The sequence below is a fragment of the Hydractinia symbiolongicarpus genome, chromosome 9, assembly GCF_029227915.1.
Source record: "Hydractinia symbiolongicarpus strain clone_291-10 chromosome 9, HSymV2.1, whole genome shotgun sequence".
Classification (NCBI taxonomy): Eukaryota; Metazoa; Cnidaria; class Hydrozoa; order Anthoathecata; family Hydractiniidae; genus Hydractinia; species Hydractinia symbiolongicarpus.
The window spans coordinates 3400323-3419264 of NC_079883.1; the positions used below are offsets into that span (position 1 = coordinate 3400323).

General features: G+C 32.8%; 1 protein-coding gene across 1 annotated transcript; it reads right to left on the bottom strand.

Moving 5' to 3' along the window:
* Positions 1-1476: 1476 nt before the first annotated feature.
* LOC130656632 (uncharacterized) lies at positions 1477-16693 on the bottom strand. Its single transcript, XM_057459524.1, has 5 exons — positions 16385-16693; positions 11844-11910; positions 11136-11638; positions 10672-10713; positions 1477-8642 (listed from the first exon to the last, which is right to left on the bottom strand). The coding sequence occupies exons 1-5, from the start codon at positions 16439-16441 to the stop codon at positions 8505-8507; spliced, it is 807 nt and encodes a 268-aa protein (XP_057315507.1). The 5' UTR covers positions 16442-16693; the 3' UTR covers positions 1477-8504.
* Positions 16694-18942: the final 2249 nt, after the last annotated feature.

Sequence of the window (18942 nt, forward strand, 5' to 3'; positions counted from 1 at the left end):
CATGCAGAAAAGAAAATAGATGGAGATTGTTAATCTTCCATTCTAGGAAATTACTAATACGAATCAATTGGTGGTGGGGTTTAATTGTGTTGAACCAATCTTGCTGATAAAATCGTTGTGTTTTTTTAATATAATGGTGTTCTATTGGGTTGTGTAATAATCAATTGGATTTATTTAGTGTTGCGTTATACAGAGACCTGTAAGATAACCTACAGGTTAGTCATACGCATATTACGACTTTAACAGGAGAGACTTTAGAGAAAGAAGATAAGGAGAGATGTATCAGCATTTCTCACAACATTTAAAGGTACATAGATATCGCACTATTTTGAACGATTTCAGGTACTGGAAATTGCTAAAATTGTGGAGCTTCTGGACGCTGGACCCACCAGGCCCAAAGCTGTTTTGTTCCAGCATTCGGATATCCCAATAACATTTTGTAACGCTGATGACTACAGAAGGTTGTTCTGTGATGTCGACTTATTTAATGAACTTTCTGTTTGAGAGTACAGTACCGCCTGTGTGTAACTTTACATGTACGCGATAGTTATCACCTTCGCATGAGCTTTCGGTAGCCTTAGAACTTTCGTTGTTATTGTTAACCTATTGTTAAATACATGAGCTATTTTTGCATGTTGAAAACAATAGAGTTCATGTCTTGTTCGCGAAATTTAATTAGCTTATGTGAACTGTGAGTGTCCCATTGTTGTATTTAATTGCTACAGTCGTCAAGATATCCACGAACGAAAATAAAGTTTAACAAAGGTTTATTGTTTTTACTCACTTTACTTAAAACTTTAAAAATAAAAGCTTTTTTAGATCGCGTTTTAAAAATTTAAAAATGAAAAACTACGATAGAAAAGATTTTTAGAACACATTTTAAAAGTTTAAAATTGAAAAACGGCGATAGAAAAGCTTTTTTAGATCGCATTTTAAAAGTTTAAAAACGAAAAAATGGTGATAGAAAAGCTTTTTAGATTGCATTTTAAAAGTTTAAAAACGAAAAACGCTGATAGAAAAGATTTTTAAGATCCCATTTTAAAAGTTTGAAAACGAAAAACGGCGATAGAAAAGCTTTTTTAGATGGCATTTTAAAAGTTTAAAAACGAAAAACGGCGATAGAAAAGCTTTTTTAGATCGCATTTTAAAAGTTTAAAAACGAAAAAACGGCGATAGAAAAGCTTTTTTAGATCGCATTTTAAAAGTTTAAAAACGAAAAACGCTGATAGAAAAGATTTTTAAGATCCCATTTTAAAAGTTTGAAAACGAAAAACGGCGATAGAAAAGCTTTTTTAGATCGCATTTTAAAAGTTTAAAAACGAAAAACTGCGATATAAAAGCTTTTTTAGATCGCATTTTAAAAGTTTAAGAACGAAAAGCGGCGATAGAAACGCTTTTTTAGATCGCGTTTTAAAAATTTAAGAACTAAAAACGGCGATAGAAAAGCTTTTTTAGATCGCATCGCAAAACAAAATGTTCTCACAATTAGATCTGTCAAGAACGTCAAAAGTTAGATTTTTAGATTTTTCTTTCTTCGGTATTGAAATTTAATTTGTTTTCAAAATCTTATCGTAAAGGGGAAAGTCCTGAAAGTAGGGTTTTTCCGTTTGCGCTGTTAAACGTTGCTTTTTATAAGAAGAACTTTTAAAAGTTTTGCATGTTAAAAAATATGCTTCGATGATAAAGAATTATTATTAAAAGTTTTAAAAAGTAGCAACATTAGTTTTTTTGTGTTATGTTCGTTCTTTTTTCTAAAATAATATATTTCAATAGCCTTCGTGATCTTTAACACTTTTAAACAATAACATGCATGTTACATGTGACAACAAAAGGATTCATCAAATCTTATTGTGATGACTCGCGCACGACGATAAGAATAGAAAGCAATTAAGTTCGTGTGTAAACAAAAGATATGTGAACGTTCTTTATGTAGACATGAGATCGTTACATGAGGTCGTAAAACTCGCGTACATGTAAAGTTACACGCAGGCGGTACTGTACAATTCAACCAGATTTTTTTACCATTTTTCCCTCTTTTTCCCATCAACTAGTTAAATGATGGTTGGTAGTCAAAATTAAAACATACTGTGCAACAAGCAAGGATACAAAAGGTCATGATAGTTCACAATTGTGCTCTTGCTTGTGGGGACGATCATACTATAGAAGAACAGGCATACAGTCTAGCATCTTGCAGTGAATATGCAGTTGGGCAGGACTCAGGTTGTTGGGTACTGCAATATGTCTCTTTCTGCTTATCATTATATAAAAAACCATCTGCAGCAGTATTATTGAAAATGTGTTTGCCGAATTTAACACCAAGAATAGGGTGCTGCTTGCATTGTTGGGGTGAAATGTTATTTCATTTAAACTAGGTATAACATAATTCTTAATTGACTTTTGCATGGCCAGCCAATACATAGACTTATTAGCACGCCTAGTCATTGAGCTGATGCCTTTGTGCGCCAAATGAAGAACTGACAGAATGAGTTGTATATAACAGTCTGGAATAACAACCCTTCAATTGTCAAGTCATATCAGGTTGTTGGAGGTTGACAGGTTGTTAAAGGTTGACAGGCAGTTGCCCACTTTCTGAAATTTTTTTGATAGTTGGGTTGGTTTGTCTATCCGTACCAGGCAAACAAGATTAATTAGTTGGATAAGATTCCCATAAATGGTACACTGGCTCAACAATCAGTACTGTGATTGGTAAGTGTTAATGTGTGCTGGTAAGTGTTAATCTTAGGAAGTATTGTGTCTGTATTAGAGTCTGTGGATGCTAATTGTTTAAAATATTAAATCATTAACTTTTAAAATGTTTTTGGCTGATGTAGCAAAAGGCAGTTTTAAAGGATGGGCTGGAAGGTTTGAAGAGCTTGAATGTGTTGTGTGCAGCTATAGATTTAGCACTTTTAAGGTTCTTTCACATTGGATAGGGAAATGATGGAGGAAGGATGTTGATTTTTAGGCAAACTTATTAGCTTATATAAATAAGCCTTGATAGTTCAGTTGGATGTTGCAGGGAGTTGTCTGGCAGGGCAAGGACCTTAGTTGGGTCTTAATCATTCATTTTAAACCTGTTAAGGGATGTGCTTTCAAACTTTATCAATGCATTGATAACACAATTTTTTTGCCAAAAATAAATTTTTTAGCTCGTCCCAGGCCTCTTATTTCTTGCTGACGACCCTCAGTTTGCAATCAAATTTTGTGAGCAAACATATGGGGCATATGCAAGCTTACACAAATTTTTTTATTGCAAACCAAGTTGCAGATCCTGAGTTATTGGGTCCTTTAATATGTCTAAAATTAATGATGACAGAACATGTGAAAAAAATAATGCTATTGCTTAAATATGACATCACAATTTTTGCAGCATAATTAAATATGAAATTCTTTAAATGTGAATATCTTGAGAACAAAAAGAGCTTTTTAAAAAACTTTAAAAAACTTGTTAACCAACTTTTTAAGCTCTGTAATATAAGTCCAACATCATTTTATACCTCAAGTTCCCTTTAAGGTGTGAGTAAGGGAAAAACTTTGATGTTTTAGAATAGCTTCTATTAAAATTACGTGAAAGTTGTAAGGCTGTCATCAAAAATATGTTGTGTTCGTGTCCTCTGACCGACTCCCTTTTGGTAATAAAAACCCGCGTCGGTAAGTCGGAAAAAGACCGGGAAAAAATTTCGCGACATATTTTTTAAAAAGAATTTTTTTTTTACTAGAACTAATTTATGCAAAATTGACAAAAACTCGCGAAAATTAATTTCGGTAAAAATTAATTCCTTTAGGGCATTCCTGTGGCTACTGACAGTTTACAGGGCGGCGAAAAATGGTCCACAAACGATGTCGAGTGGCGCTATACTGTCTTGACCCTGGGAACGAAATTGCCTTCTCCGATCTGAAAATCCCGGGGTAAAATACGCCCGACCGACTCATTTTTCCGGGGTCTTCAGGACGCGAACACAACATATTTTTGATGGTGGCCTAATAATGATATTTAATATTTTCTGAAAGTTTATAAAATTGCCTAAAAGATGATATAGAAATTATTGAAAGCGAAATAAAATTGAAGACGTTAAAAGACGCTAAAAAATGACCCCCCTTTACTAATGCATCTCCATTTACAAAACTTTTAGTTTTGTATGATTGATGTTCACTGTTTTGTAATCACAACACATTGATCTAAAAACGATCTGAAAATTAAACTGTAATTATTTTCCGTTTTGAAGATATTTTCCATTAACTTCTTTTATCAAATTACAAACCATAATTCGCTAAAAAATACATCATAACTCGAAATCTGTTCACACTTACAAATTAAATTTAAAATCGTTTTTGGATACAACATATGTCTTTAAAAGCCACTCACACTCCACCTTGTAGCTTTTATAGTTTTGTAAATGAAGATAAAAAGGCTAGTAGTACTAACACAAAAAATGAACATTGCGAAAAAGAGCTTTAAATATTTTTAAAAATATCATCACTTTTGTATAGTTAAATGTAGTTTTTAACAACTTATGTACAACGCGTGTGTCTGCTCATATTCGCACTTAAAAAAATATTCACAAGAAGAGAGACGGGCAAAGTAAAAATAAACAAAAAGGAAAAGGAAAAAATGTTACAAAATCTGATGGAATAGAGATTTAAAAAAATGATATGATAACATAAATGTCTGAGTCATATTCTCTATCGCTGGATAAAACATCCATTATTTTCTTTCCACTTACGCTTTTGTTCAATTTGCGTATTATTATTTATTTTCAATCTTCGCCTGGCTGGAGAGTTAAAACACTTTCTTCTAATTTTTTTTCTCCTTCTTGAAGTAACAGAAGCTTTTTGACGATAAGTAGACATTTTTTAATATTTTATATAGCTTGATGTTGTTAGTGTTGCTCGCTTGTAAAAAAAACTTTTTCCGGAAAAAGCATTAATGAAAGATAAATTGAAAAAAGTGATTTTTAATTGATCGGATAAAAACAAATAATCATAAAAGAAAAGCAATACAAAAAATTCAATGGTATCGTTTTTTACAACATTGGTTGTGGTTACGTTATTGTTACAAAATATGCTCATATCACAGTTTATTCCCAAAGTGAGAAACATAAACATTTACACCTCTATTTTTTTTTGATCTTTTTAGCACATTCAGCTGGAAGACAAATGATGAGGATTGTGTTTTTGGAAAAAAGTCGCATTTCTATCCTATTTTATAAAAAAATAATTTCACCATTAAAAAGTTCACTTTTCTTTTTATAAAAGAAGTTAAAAAAAAATTTGCAAAAAAAAATATTTTTTTCCCTTACTCACACCTTAAGAGAGCTAATGGAATCCTTACGAAAATAAAACACATGCTTCCAAAAGAGGTTTTGCTTACATTGTATTTTGCACTTTTCTATTCAAACATAAACTACTGTTCTCAAATATCAATATTAACAGAATTTCTGCACTGTTTGATTGATTAGTTTTGCTGATCTTACAACACTGTCAAATAGGCTCTACTCAGAGTTAGGTCTTTTGAAGTTCAGGGACTTGATTCATGCTCTAAATACACTTTTCATACATGATCTTTTTAATAAAAATGTACCAGAGCCTATCCTTAATACATTTGCAGTTGACTTCTCCCATCCCTACAACACTAGGTCTCAACACCTTGGTCTTATAAACTATCAATCTGTTTGTACTACTAGTTTTGGATTAAAATCTATTCGCCATCAAGTTTTAGCATCTTGGTGTCATTGGACCTTTGTTCTAAGACAAAGTGTATTGAAATCAATTTAAATCTTGCATTAAGTACAAAACTCTTGCTTCATACTGATTAATACTTCTGCTGTTTATGTACACTTTTATTAACACTTTGTGGCGCCGTAGATTAGTGGTTATAGCTCTCGTACTCTGTGCGGGAGACCGGGGTTCGATTCCTCTTGACGGCGATTCAACATGGGCGAGTGAATGTTACCATAGCCCCGGGTTAACCCAAGCCATGTGAGGGAAATTGGGAAGATGGCACACTGTGTGGGCCGTTGGATGTTGCCGGGAGTTGTCTAGTAGAGCGCGAGCTCTAATTGGGTCTGCGTAGCTCAAAATGAGCATTAAATACTCTAGGACTCTTCATCTACGCCATGGCCCCTCCTGGAAATAATAGACAGGGTATATCCCTCGATATTTGTGAGGCTAGCCATGTAAAATATGCACATCTATCTATCTATCTATTGCCACTTCATGTGATGTCATGTCCTGTCAATGGTGATTGGTGCCATTACAAGCTCATCTTACTGTAACAGTTTCCATGGTAGCGTACTTATCGCCAGAAAGAGCTTGGGAAATAGCTTATGCTTTACTCTAGTTTTTACTCAAGCTCTGTAACATTTATTTATTTTCACAGTAACCTGGTTGATCTGTACTTCCTACTGAAATATGTTACTTTGATTTGATTCAAATATAAAGTCTGTGGGATTCCTGCATTGGGATATGAAAAATTAATGGCAGGCCCCTCACAGAATGCTAATTGCTGTCCTGGTAACTTACACTAGCTAACTCCAGCTAGCTAGCTGGCGGGTTAGCTAGCTACATGAAATATATTTGATTTAATTTAATTTGATTTGTTATGCAGCTAGATTGCTAGCTTTACTAGCAAACTTTAGCTCTGTGAAAGACCAAACTTGAAGGTTCACCTCGTAAGACAGTTTTTAAGATGGCTAAAATAACTAATGATTTTGTACATAAATTAATTGTTTCAACTAAAAAGGGAATAACTTAAAATTGCTCACTATTTACCTCTCCTCGTTGCACACCTTTTACGTGCACCACGCGGGTTTCCATTCGTCTTGTTTACCTTGCTGCGCTCCATCGTAGACCATAAAATCACGAGAATCAACCTCTGTACCAACTCTCTTCGCTCCCCCTCCCAACCTCCACCACCCTCTAGGGCATGTAGCAACCTTTCTAAGATAAAGAAGACTTTCAATATGGTGAGAGAGAGCTCTGCTTGAGGTGAAGCCTGGTGCAAACTAAGGTATGAAGAAAACAATCGTTATTTTATTTTTCTACTTAACCTCGTTTGCCAGCAGAGAGCTTGTTGGTAGCTGTTTTTTGATCGCCTCTCCTTTAGGTTCTTTGCTATCGTTTTTTCCATACCATACGTCCATACCATAGGGCTTTTTATACGTGGTTTTAGATAGAAGGTTAATGGATGGGAAGAAACAGGATTGCATAACACTAAATTTCTCTGTTTCGTCATCATTTAACATTCTGTCGCCAATTAAATAAACCATTACAAGAACCATCTTGATGCTGCACATGTATATCGTTAGGTTAACGAAAAATATTGAGTTTCTGTAACTACTATTATCCATTTGATTTGTTTTTCCTTTCTTTTTTTCCTTGGGGAGGAGGGGGTAAATATAGGAGGGGCTGAATATAGAACGGGGACTACCGTACTTACTTACTGGATTAAGCCCCTCCTTCCAATAAGCCCCATCTTTAAATAAACCCCCACGATGGTTATTAGAATTGAGTATGGAATTATGAATGCTCGCGTATAACTACGCAAGTAACTGACAAATTTTGTGTAAATTTTAAAAATTTAAATTAAAAGAGGGGTTAAATAAAGTGTGCCAAACAGAGGAAGTACGATATTTCATGATTCATTATCACATAAGCACAAAGGAAATCCTAAGGCAAAATGAAGGAGAATCCCAAAAGACTTCCATTGGCCTCAACCTCATCCCAAGGACTTGCTAGGCTTTTTATAGTTGAACTGCCTAAACAAATATAAAAGCCTAAAAAGTCCTGGGGACGAGGCTGCATTGGCCTAACATTAAACAAGAGGAGTATTTATAAAAAATTACGTGTTACCACCACGCATCATTAGGCAGTAAGGTTTTTGAGAATCTCCATTTTTTAAGTATTTCCAAAAGGCTGGTGGGTACACATAGAATGATGGGATATATGATGTCAACAAATAACTCCTCATTACTTCCGCCTTCTGATTGGATGGCACAAATTAAAAACATTTCTTCACTGAATGATATTATATTGTCGTTTTAAACACACGTCATGCCGGCACATGATATAAAGTATTACACAACCTCGTTTTGAAAATGAGGTAAATATCATTCTAATAAAATAAATGATACAGAGAGAAAAAGAGGTTTTTTTCATTCTCGTTTCAAATTCAACCTTCCAGATATTATTTTCAACCATAATAATATGGAGAAATATTTTAAATAAATTTACAGATGAAAACCTATGACCTATAAACTTCTCCTTTTCGAGAAGTTATATATATATATATTTTTTATATTAGCATGAGCTATACAAAATTAGTTTTTAAATTTCGTAGCAATTGCCATATAAGAATTTTAAAATGTATATTAAAAACTATTTTACATTATCAACAAATATATATTATATACATATAGATAAAATTATATAACAACTATTTTAAATAAATAACAGAAGCCCATGAGCTTCGATTTGAACATGCTATGCAAAAAACTATGCAAAATTTAGAACACACACCCCGATGTCTGTAACGGCTCCTCCACAGGGATTAAACGACTGGTTGGAAAATTTGCATTGGTCACGTTGATCGGCTTAAACGCTACATAATCTCCTAAATCGCTAGGCTTGTATGGTTTCACAGCCTAAAATAAAAAAACTAGAAATTTAGGGAAGATAAGGATATTTTGAAATGTTGCCATGGAAAAGCGTCAAAGTAAATTGAACTGTAACTCCCTTGAAACGTCAGCGATACGGGGATTAGTTTTTAAATTTTACAATACATCTCTTAACACTGGCCATTTAAGATTTTTTTTTTACTTTATAGTCTGGAAATGTTTGTCGTTCTTAGGAATAAAAAAAATTGGAGAAATATAAACAACAAAAAAGTTGAAGTAACCGCAAGATATTAGGTGTTAAGAATTTTAGAACACCGTTAACAGATCATTCATTTATAGTCTAATATAGACATGAAAGAAAATCAGATCAAACAAAATGCATATAGAACTACCAGTCAGCAAACAGTCAGCACACGCATGTTGCGCAAGTAAAAACTACAGGGGTATGAAACAACGCACAGGGGTACCAATAACACAGGAGTACTAATAACACAGGGGTACCAATAACACAGGGGTATACCATTACCACAGGGGTACCTATAACACAGGGGTATTAATAACACGGGGATACCACTAACACAGGTGTACCAATAACGCAGGGGTACCAATAACGCAGGGGTACCAATAACGCAGGGGTACCAATAACACAGGAATACCAAATAACACATAGCGTTACCCACAACGCCAGCAAACAGAAAACGCACACGTAGTTTTTTAGTCATGATACTAAAAAAAATTTGATGACAGTCAATGACATTGGCAATGATATCATCATCCATTTTCGTGACTAACTCGTCAGTATAATCAAATGTAAACAAACATGAGAATAAATTTTCGACTTTCTCATATATGCTACGACACACCATAGTTGAACTCATTATTACGATAAAAAAAAACAATAAATTTTTAATCGGACACTATTTGACAAGTCACGACTATCTGATAGGCAACGGATTTAAAAAGTCGAAAGACGTTTCAAAAGATTGAGAAGCGTTTTTTTTATATTTTAATATTTAAATATTACTATATTTAGACTACCTGTTCAACTCGGACTCCAGAATAAACAAAGTCAACAAATAAATTGCAAACACTTCAAATCCATTGACAACACGTCCTGAGCCTACCAAATAGCAGTATATAAATGTCAAAAACACTAATTTCAGCTATTCATTTGTCTCTCAAAGGAGTAATTATGTCTAGAATTTATTTGCAGATGTCATGGCATTGTAATAGTTTCAATGCAATGTAAGCCATTAACCTGCCCAGTTTTGCTATCAAACAAAGCCGATCGTTGATTCAGGAACTTATTCGTCTACGCAAGATAATTTTCTGCAAACCTTTGGTAAAAGAGCGAGCTCTTATTACATTTCTCATTTAACACTTGTGTGAATGCATATATATAAAAATCAATTAAATTACACTTTCTTTTTTTTTAAACTCGATACTTTAGAAAAAATTTTAATCCACGGCCTTTTAAAAATAACACAAAAATAACAAAAACACAGAGGCTCATAATAACTATAAAAAAATATAAAATCTCTTTTCCGCGCTCAACTGTTGATTACTTGTTGTTTGTTGACTTTAATTCAAGTTAATTCAAGTTATGTTGTATGAAACGTAGCTAACGTTTAGAGCAAACAATGTCTTCGAAACCATTGCTCCTTTTATGATTCCTTTGTTTTACCTTTTATTGCTTTTAGCCACTGGTTCGTTTTTTAAAGGATTCGAGAAGACTTATATAAGGTTACATTTAAAAAGGGGTGCTGTAAAGTACTTGGGATTTTTAAAATAACAGCGCTTGTTTGATAAACAGCTGGTATTACCTTTACATTTCAATTTCTTGTTTATTTTTTTGTGTGTGTGCGTGATTTAAAAACGGGTGTATTTTCGTTTCCACAAGATTTACAAAAATAGCAAGTTCGTAAAACTACCCCGAAAATAGCTCCTTGAGCTCATGTTTGGACTTTGCGAGGTTACATCCTCGCGAAGGCCATGAAAATTATATGTTTTTCTAACTTCGCAAAAATGAATATTCTGTGAGAAACTTCAAGTTTACCTTAATTCTGACTAATCTTGGTCTTTGCCTCTTGAAAAGTTTCTAAAGATAAAAAATATTACATTAAGTAGACATCGACACCTCTGCATCGACGAAAGATAGGAATGGGGATTAAAATTATTCATTTAAAACTAAGGTAGAAGGAAGCGCAGCACAAAGAAATTCAACAAGGGCGACTTATAAACATGTACAGTCGTGTACCAAAGAAAAAAAAAACGTATTTCTTTAAAATTAACCAATCAAATTAACATATGCGTAAACCCTTTCTATATTGATGGTTTACTGGCTAAAAGAACCAAACCATCTTTTACTGGATGGCATTTTCTATGATTTAAATCTTTACCGCGTTTGGTAATGAAAAATTATTTTCGCAACCTTTTATCGAACCTTCTACTGGTACTTCCGTTGTTTTACTTTTATGTAAATTCGCCTGGAACGCAGACAAATATATAGAAAGGGCGAACCTGCTGCATTTTTTCTAAGTTCAATGAAGGGCGTGGCACTCCCACACGTTCCACGCAAACAATACGCTTATGGTATTTCAACATGGTAGATGTAGCAGTGATTGTCTTTTTTTCCGTAGGACTCGAGCTGACACATTTATATTTCGCGCATAAGTCTTTTATTTCATCGTCAGACGAACTGCTATCGTTGGAACTGTGATGAATTAAAGATGGTAGCTGGATATGGTTGCACTTCCTTGCAGAATATTTCCTTTTTTCACCCTGATTAAAATCCATAAACGTGTGATTAGGTAATGGCTGGTAGGGAATTAACTTTTTCATGGACTTCCTCCACAAGCAAGAAGCACATTCGTTATTTTGGTTTTCACAACATTGCTTGCAATAGTATTCGTTACAGCTATCAGCTGTTTCGTCATGGTGCGCATTTTCTTTGTCCTCTGATGAAATACTTGCTACTCTTGTTAGATGGCTGTCATCATTTAACGAATCAGGAAGATTAACTTCTAAAAAAAGATTGCATACTCACGTTCACGACATCCATTTTGTGCCCATATTTTTTCTCTATAATAATACCAGTATACTGTTTGTCTGTTTAAAATGGTTGCTCCGTAGCTTTATTATGAATCCCTGTCACAGGCGGACAAATAATGCACGAATCCCCGGGCTAACAAGTAGAATTTTTATATTCCTTAATAAGCATCTCCTTACCGTTCTTTCCCATTACACAATCTTCCATATCTTCAGGAAACTCACAATGATCTCTTTCTTTATCAACCTTAAAAAGATTAGATAAAACTCAAATATTTGAGAGTGCAACTTTCTCTCTTGTGATTAATCACATATCCTTCCATTAGTTTTTCAACAATTTTAATTTTGGAAATCCCGTGAGATGAAAACAATAAATATTCAGATTTTCGTTAATAAAAATTTAACTAGTGCAAATTTGTACATGCATAAGCAGCCATGGAAATCGATTCAATTGCAAAATGATGCAATATGTTTTTATTCTAATTAAAACCCACTTGAGATCATCTGCTATTAAACAAATATCAAAGCCTGTACACAGAGAATTCACATGCCTTCAAAAAACTTTGGCAAAACCACTTCTACTTAAAAAGCTATGGATAAAGGTTATGAACATAAGCTGATTTAACATGATACATACTGAGAGGTCAAATGTCATACAATATATATATGTCACACTTTTTTACAAAACAAATTATCAAAAATGCCACTCCTATTTTCACATTACAATAAAACACATACCACTTTTTCAGGCATTGTTGTTGAGAAAAAATAGTAACAACTGAAGTAAAAAACAAATGGAGGCAATAATCTAGGGAATTTTTTTAAATAAATGTTTTAGTTAATTACGTGATCAATGTGTCAGTACAATAAAATAGAACAGGAAAAATGTATTTTCAAATGAATGCCAAGGATTTTTGTTATTACAGAGACCTGTGTCCTGTTTTACAATTCGTTAGACATCTATTAGCATAATTCTTAATTATTTGCATTCCAATTAATTATTCTTAGTCTAGTTTATGTTAAACTAAAGTCTAAATTACAAAAAAATTACAAAATTGATTTATTTTTTGTAAAATGTAACAAAAAAGAAAGAAACTACACATTTTATTTATAAGCAGCTGAGTTGCTCAGGATTGATCGAAAATTTGTAATATTAGACAACCAACGTCTTAAGCTAAATAATCTAACAAGCAACTTTACAGAACAGTTCTTAAAAAAAGGAAATCTTAGCAGCATTAGATTATTCCAAGCAAGTGTTATTAAGCCAAGATCTTTTTAAACTTTAATACTGCACTTGCTTAAAAACTTACGCCAAGGAAAGTTGGTTATGCTGTGTTATCAACATGTGCACAGTGCATTTTTAGCGTAATTGTTTTTATATTAATACAGCACTATTTTGCTATTTCCCATCATACTTCATTCCATTCTTAAAAAATAAGTTTGCTCTTTGCCAATTTCTCCAGAAATAATAAATTTATTAATATTTTTTTATTCAAATGTTTGTTTGGATTTGTGTCATTTTTTCAGTGTTTATGGTACGCATTTAACAGTTTTATTCTAATGTATTTTTCAATGGACTACTTCCATCTCATATAAAAAACAATTTAAAAACACTGCTTTTATTTTTTGCTTAACATTTTAAAGTAAAAAAAAAACGCATTACAGATTATGTTTATAAAGCTTGCAAGCAAAATGGATAACAATTTTTCTTAGAGGCTAAAATTAAATTTTCTCTTTGCCAACTAAGTTAAAAGGAAAAATGGAGCTGGGTAATATTCCTTTTACAACAAAACATTTTTTTCTTATAAGAAACATGAATTATACAAGGTTGAGATTATAGGTGTTTCAACTATTTACTCTCAAAATATTAAAGACATTGATAGATAGGAAAAAATAGTAATAAACTTAGAAAGAAGCTAATCAAGACAGTGATCAAAGGAATTCTTGAAACTAAATGTTTTAATTATGTCATCAGCTTCTTACATGGAAAACATGCATCAGATTTCAATGCAATAACATGACATTTATCCAGAGATTCAAATTATTAAAGACAGCGTAATTCTTTAATCCCACTAAATTTTAACCTCATTTATTTAAAATTACAAAATATTGTATAGTTAAAAAAAATAGAAGCAGGTGTTTATGTTGCTTAAAAAATAAATATTTTTTTAAGTGACAGACTATTCAGCATTTACAATTTATAATACATTACTAATGTTTAAACCTTACGTCAGTTTCATTTCTTGACATGTGAATGGGGTGGTGTCAATTGCTTAAAAACTTCATTGATAGGAAAAGTGCACACATAATGCAAACTTTGCAATTACATTGGTCCATGTCCAAATTTTATAATAAGGCCATTTGACATATTTCAGAAATTTATTTTCAATGGCTTTTAGTCGGCAAAACTTAAGTGATTGAAAAATGTAGATATTCCATTAAAATTCAGCCTTAAATGTTCCTAAATGCGAGGGGGTATCATAAACAGCTTAAAAAATACTTCTTTTACAAGCTAAATGGTTAGGCATGGGCTTACGCTATGCAAGATCAATGGAAAAAACAATTTGTTAGTGCATTTCTGTGAAAAGGAAGAGAATTCTTTGAATAATTTACTTATCAAAATTAATTTTGTGTGAACCTATTAACCCTGTGATCTTCAAACATACACCTAAAATCTCTATTAAAAACTTGCAAAATAACCAAACTACAGGATTTCAAAAAACAGTTTCACAATTCTAAATGGTCAGCACCTATCCTGACAAAAAGCCTTTAAAAGTGCTGAATAATTTGCTTTCTTTCAAATATTTTGGAAAATTCTCATGGAGATCACTTTTCATTTTTTTTGTGTTTTTTTTCTTAGAATTATTACAAAGTTTGAGATCTAGCAGTTACTTTTATTTTTTTTAAATTCACTTATCAAAATAATTGTGTGAACCTATTAACCCTGTGATCCTCAAACATACACCTAAAATCTATTTTAAAAACTTGTTAATTGCATGGTTGTGAAGCAATAACAAAAATAATGTGCTATGTATAGAAGTATATTTCTCTTGTTTCATGTTAAATACACTTATGTATGGGGAAGGGGGAGGATGTCAGGGTCGATATCAGGAAGCACCAAACCAGATGCGTGCCTCCAACCTTACCCTGGTCAACCTTCAACAATGCATGATAGGGCGAACTACTTGACTATAGCTGCTCCTATTAATTGACTATGACAGCTAAGGTGGGTGAGAAAATCTGGGAGCCCGAACTTAAAAGTCCTGAGCAGCAACTTCAGAGTCTGGGATAAGGAGAAAAGTAGTGCCCATGCCCTGTAACCACCCTCGCACTGGCCTACCATCTTGTATTTGGATAAACATTGGGCTTCTACTGACACTAGAGTATTGGAAGCTATATCAAAAGTCAAGCTTCTCAACAGGAATAAATGCTAGCTTCAGCAACCGCAATTAATATGGTGACCTGTGGGTTCACTCCTATAAAAATCACCAAAGTAAAGAGGATTAAAAAAACAAGTGCACAATTCCATGTGGTCAACACATATTTTGACAAAAAACCTTCTTATTCAGAGCAACAAAATAAAAAAGTACTTTCTTCCAAATATTCTGGCAATTTCCCATGGATAAGCTGCCTTCCTGAAACTGCTTTCCTAAATGTTTGTGCCATGGAAACAATGTCTCACTTTTCACTTAAGTCCATTGTGATAAAAAATCTAACCTAACTTGCAAGGTTAGGGCTTGGTTTAGTTCCTCCGATAACTATTTCAATAGCTGTTTTCCTAGAACCTAATTATTATAGGCCTTGCTCCATAACTTTGGGAAAATCCATTAACAAATGCCGATCGTTGGCTTTTATTAAAATGAGGACATTCAATTAACTTTTATTAACACAAGAAAAAAAATTTTTGTTTGCAAAAAGAAAAGTTTCAATAACTGTTAAACTACAAAACCGTCTTTTCTTGACGATTACATTATTATGCTAAGTGCTAAGCAGAAATAGTTGGGTGGTATTGGTATCATCATTGCTATTCCTTAACTGGGGTTTCAAACTCTTTGGTTTAGAGTTGCCTAACAAACTTTTTCAAATAATCTAACCCTAATGCTCGAAGTCTCTATATTAATAATAGTTGTATTCTAACTATACGGAATTTCATAGTCGTTCTATGAATACATGAAATACCATATTTGAAAAATATTGTATTGACTTTGTTGTGACAAGAAAATTCTTGTAAATATTTGCATAGGCTAAGAACTAACTGGGTTTTTGGCTGAGACAGGTAGCTAATTATTGTCTGCTGAATTTATGCCTTGACAAAAGATATACAACTATTAAAAATAGATTTCTTTTACCAATATATTATTTACTAATTTTTAGCGAAACATTTTAAATATTTTACCAGGAATAAAACAATCTCAGACTTTATCCAAACCAGTTTTTTAAAAATAAAGCTTTCAAAAGCATAATGCTCTTTAGATGCATTTTTAAAAAAACTTATTCAACACTTATGAAAAAAGAAAAATTAATTTGACTACTTGTTTGCTTCATACCACAATAATGATTTATACTAACAGAGTTAAAAATAATTTAAACTATATTTGGGCTATCAATAGATTATTGCCAAGGGGCACACTGTTACCATTATGAAGAACACCGTGGCGTTATCGCGACTCCGCTAAAGTTCGTCACAAGTTAAGGCACTTACATAATAAATATATACTTACTGGCTTAACTTCATTAATAGATTGGCTTTTGAGTCTTTGAGTAATAAATCGAAGCATGCCTTCCTTGTGTAAAAAATCAATATCGCCCGGTGTCTGGCTGTCGATTCGTTCTTGCACTTTAGTTTTTGGAACTCAATAGACATTAACTTTTCACTACAATTATTTGTTTTACATCTAAATAAAAAGGCGATTAACAAAATAAAAAAGCTTTGGTGATATTCCATCCAAATTTTGTATACCCTAGCCGTAGGTTGGGTCGCTATACCTATCATGGTCACCCTATCATGGTGACACTAACCAACCAACGAATGTGAAGTGGAAAAACATTTGCTGCTGCAAAAATATTATCAATGAATTTCAGCTAAATTATTTTGTAAATTTGTCTCTTTAAATTATTATCGCATATTAGATAATAGTTTTAAAATCTCAGTTTTCTCATTGGCGTAGGCAGTAATTCGAAGAAACTAATTATTACATTTCGGAATATAATATATGCCTAGTGCATAATTATGCATCTTTCATGCTAACTGATTGGCTCTTTTCTTGCAGAGGTCATCAAAACATCAAACATAACATGGTAGCATTTTTTTCACTTTTTTAAAAAACACGAGTGTTTTTGGTTTGGGACTTGCTTATTGGCTAGGTACTTTTTATTAGTCAAGGAAATTTTATGCTTTTTCAAGTTAAGTCGACTTCACCGCCTCCCTGAGAATTAATATATTTAGCATTTTAGCAAGCATCGTGTTTACACAAAGAACAACAAGGTTCAGCAAAAGCTTTCTATCACTTCTCTCCTGCGCCACACAACTATCACAACAACAAATAAAAAACTTTCTGTTCAACACAACTTTGCTAATAAATGCTTTTATCTGAGCGATAGATTAATTTTGCCAACTTTGGATTGAAAAAAGATATGTTTCTAAATTGTAAAAAGTTTCTTTCCGCACTTCATTTATATATTATACTTTTATCTGAGCGATAATATTAATTTTGCCAACTGTGGATTGAAAAAAGATATGTTTCTAAATTGCAAAAAGTTTCTTTCCGCACTTCATTTATATATTATACTCATATTTGGAGGGACTTCCGATCCGAGCCTATGTTTCTCTAAAGGTGATGATATTCTAATAGGGAGTGTTTATACTAATTTTATACGAAACTAATCTCACATTTCTAAAAGCGCACATGGATTTTATCGTCATTTACCTAGCGCATGAGTGTCAAAAGACTGGCCAGAACCTAGTTTGCTGAACATTACTGCACTCGTTGGTGCAAAATTCTTTAACTGCCTTGTTTGGTTTACACTTTTTTTTATAAGCATCAAGTAAACTATCATAAGTCTCAAGCTATCGCTTAAATTTGATCCTTAAAATATGATAAATTATAGTCAGGACCTAACTGTTATTTTTCAGGTATTCATCTTGCGCAGGGACGCTTAATATATTTCCTCTTAAGTTTTGAAAAAGACAGATGAGCTTATTTAAAGGGCAAGTAGTAGTATTAACAAGGTTGAACTATTATGTTTTTTGTCTCTTGAAGTATTATTTCTCTATTAGCTCCAATGCTTTATAGCTAAGTTATATCTGAGCATAAGTAACACTTTTATGCATTTTTAGGGCTTTACACAAGTTTATAAGCTTTTTTGGTGGGGCGTATACACGGTTGGGCTTATTATACAGGGGAAACAATAGAATTGACTTAGAAAACAAAATTGTTACATTGAATAAAAAACGCCACCTAAACACCGAGTTTTAGTATCTTGTGTTCCCACAAAAAAACTCAATATCAAACATTTCTGGCTCCAAAACATATTTTGGACATTTTTTTGTAGTTTTTTTAATCTAATTTTTGCTACAAAAGACCTATATGGGGGATGCATAAGCATGTATGGAAAATGTTAGGTTAGATTCTGCAGAAGTTTGCGCTACTTAAATTATCTATTGGCTTTATACTATAAACAAACGAATTGCAATTGTTTTACAACGCTTAGTGATAGAAATAATACAATGAATTTTCTCCGTTTGATTTTTACTACCATAATTATTATATTTTCTCGCGCAGTGTATGGGGCAATCCATAAAAGAAATTTTTGTCAATTTTTTACCCACTTCTTCCGTTTTGCCATACCTGTTCACTTCCCCCTTTTCCAATGTTCGTGCGGACGTAAATTGTGAAATTTTCTTCAATTCTGAATTCTTATAAAAATCCCCTAATCAAAAACAAATTCTCTGTTCAAAATGCTTCTCTTTATCTAAAACGACTGGTATGGTATTTTCTCCCTAAAAAGACAACTAAATACAAGAAATACAAAAATGTTTTGTATGTATATTCGGAAGTTCCGATTTCGGTGTCTCCGTTTTCAACTAACTCCCGCCACCCTCCCCTAAGGCGCGGTCGTCGATTGTGGATGACCCCTGTACGGCATTTTTCGTGAAAAGAGTCAAATATTTTTTTTGTAAATTTTGGAAGCGAGAATGACGAATTTTGTTGAGGCACGTTAAATTTTTATTATTTGACTATTTGCCAAATTAAATCCAACAACACCAAATAAAGAAATA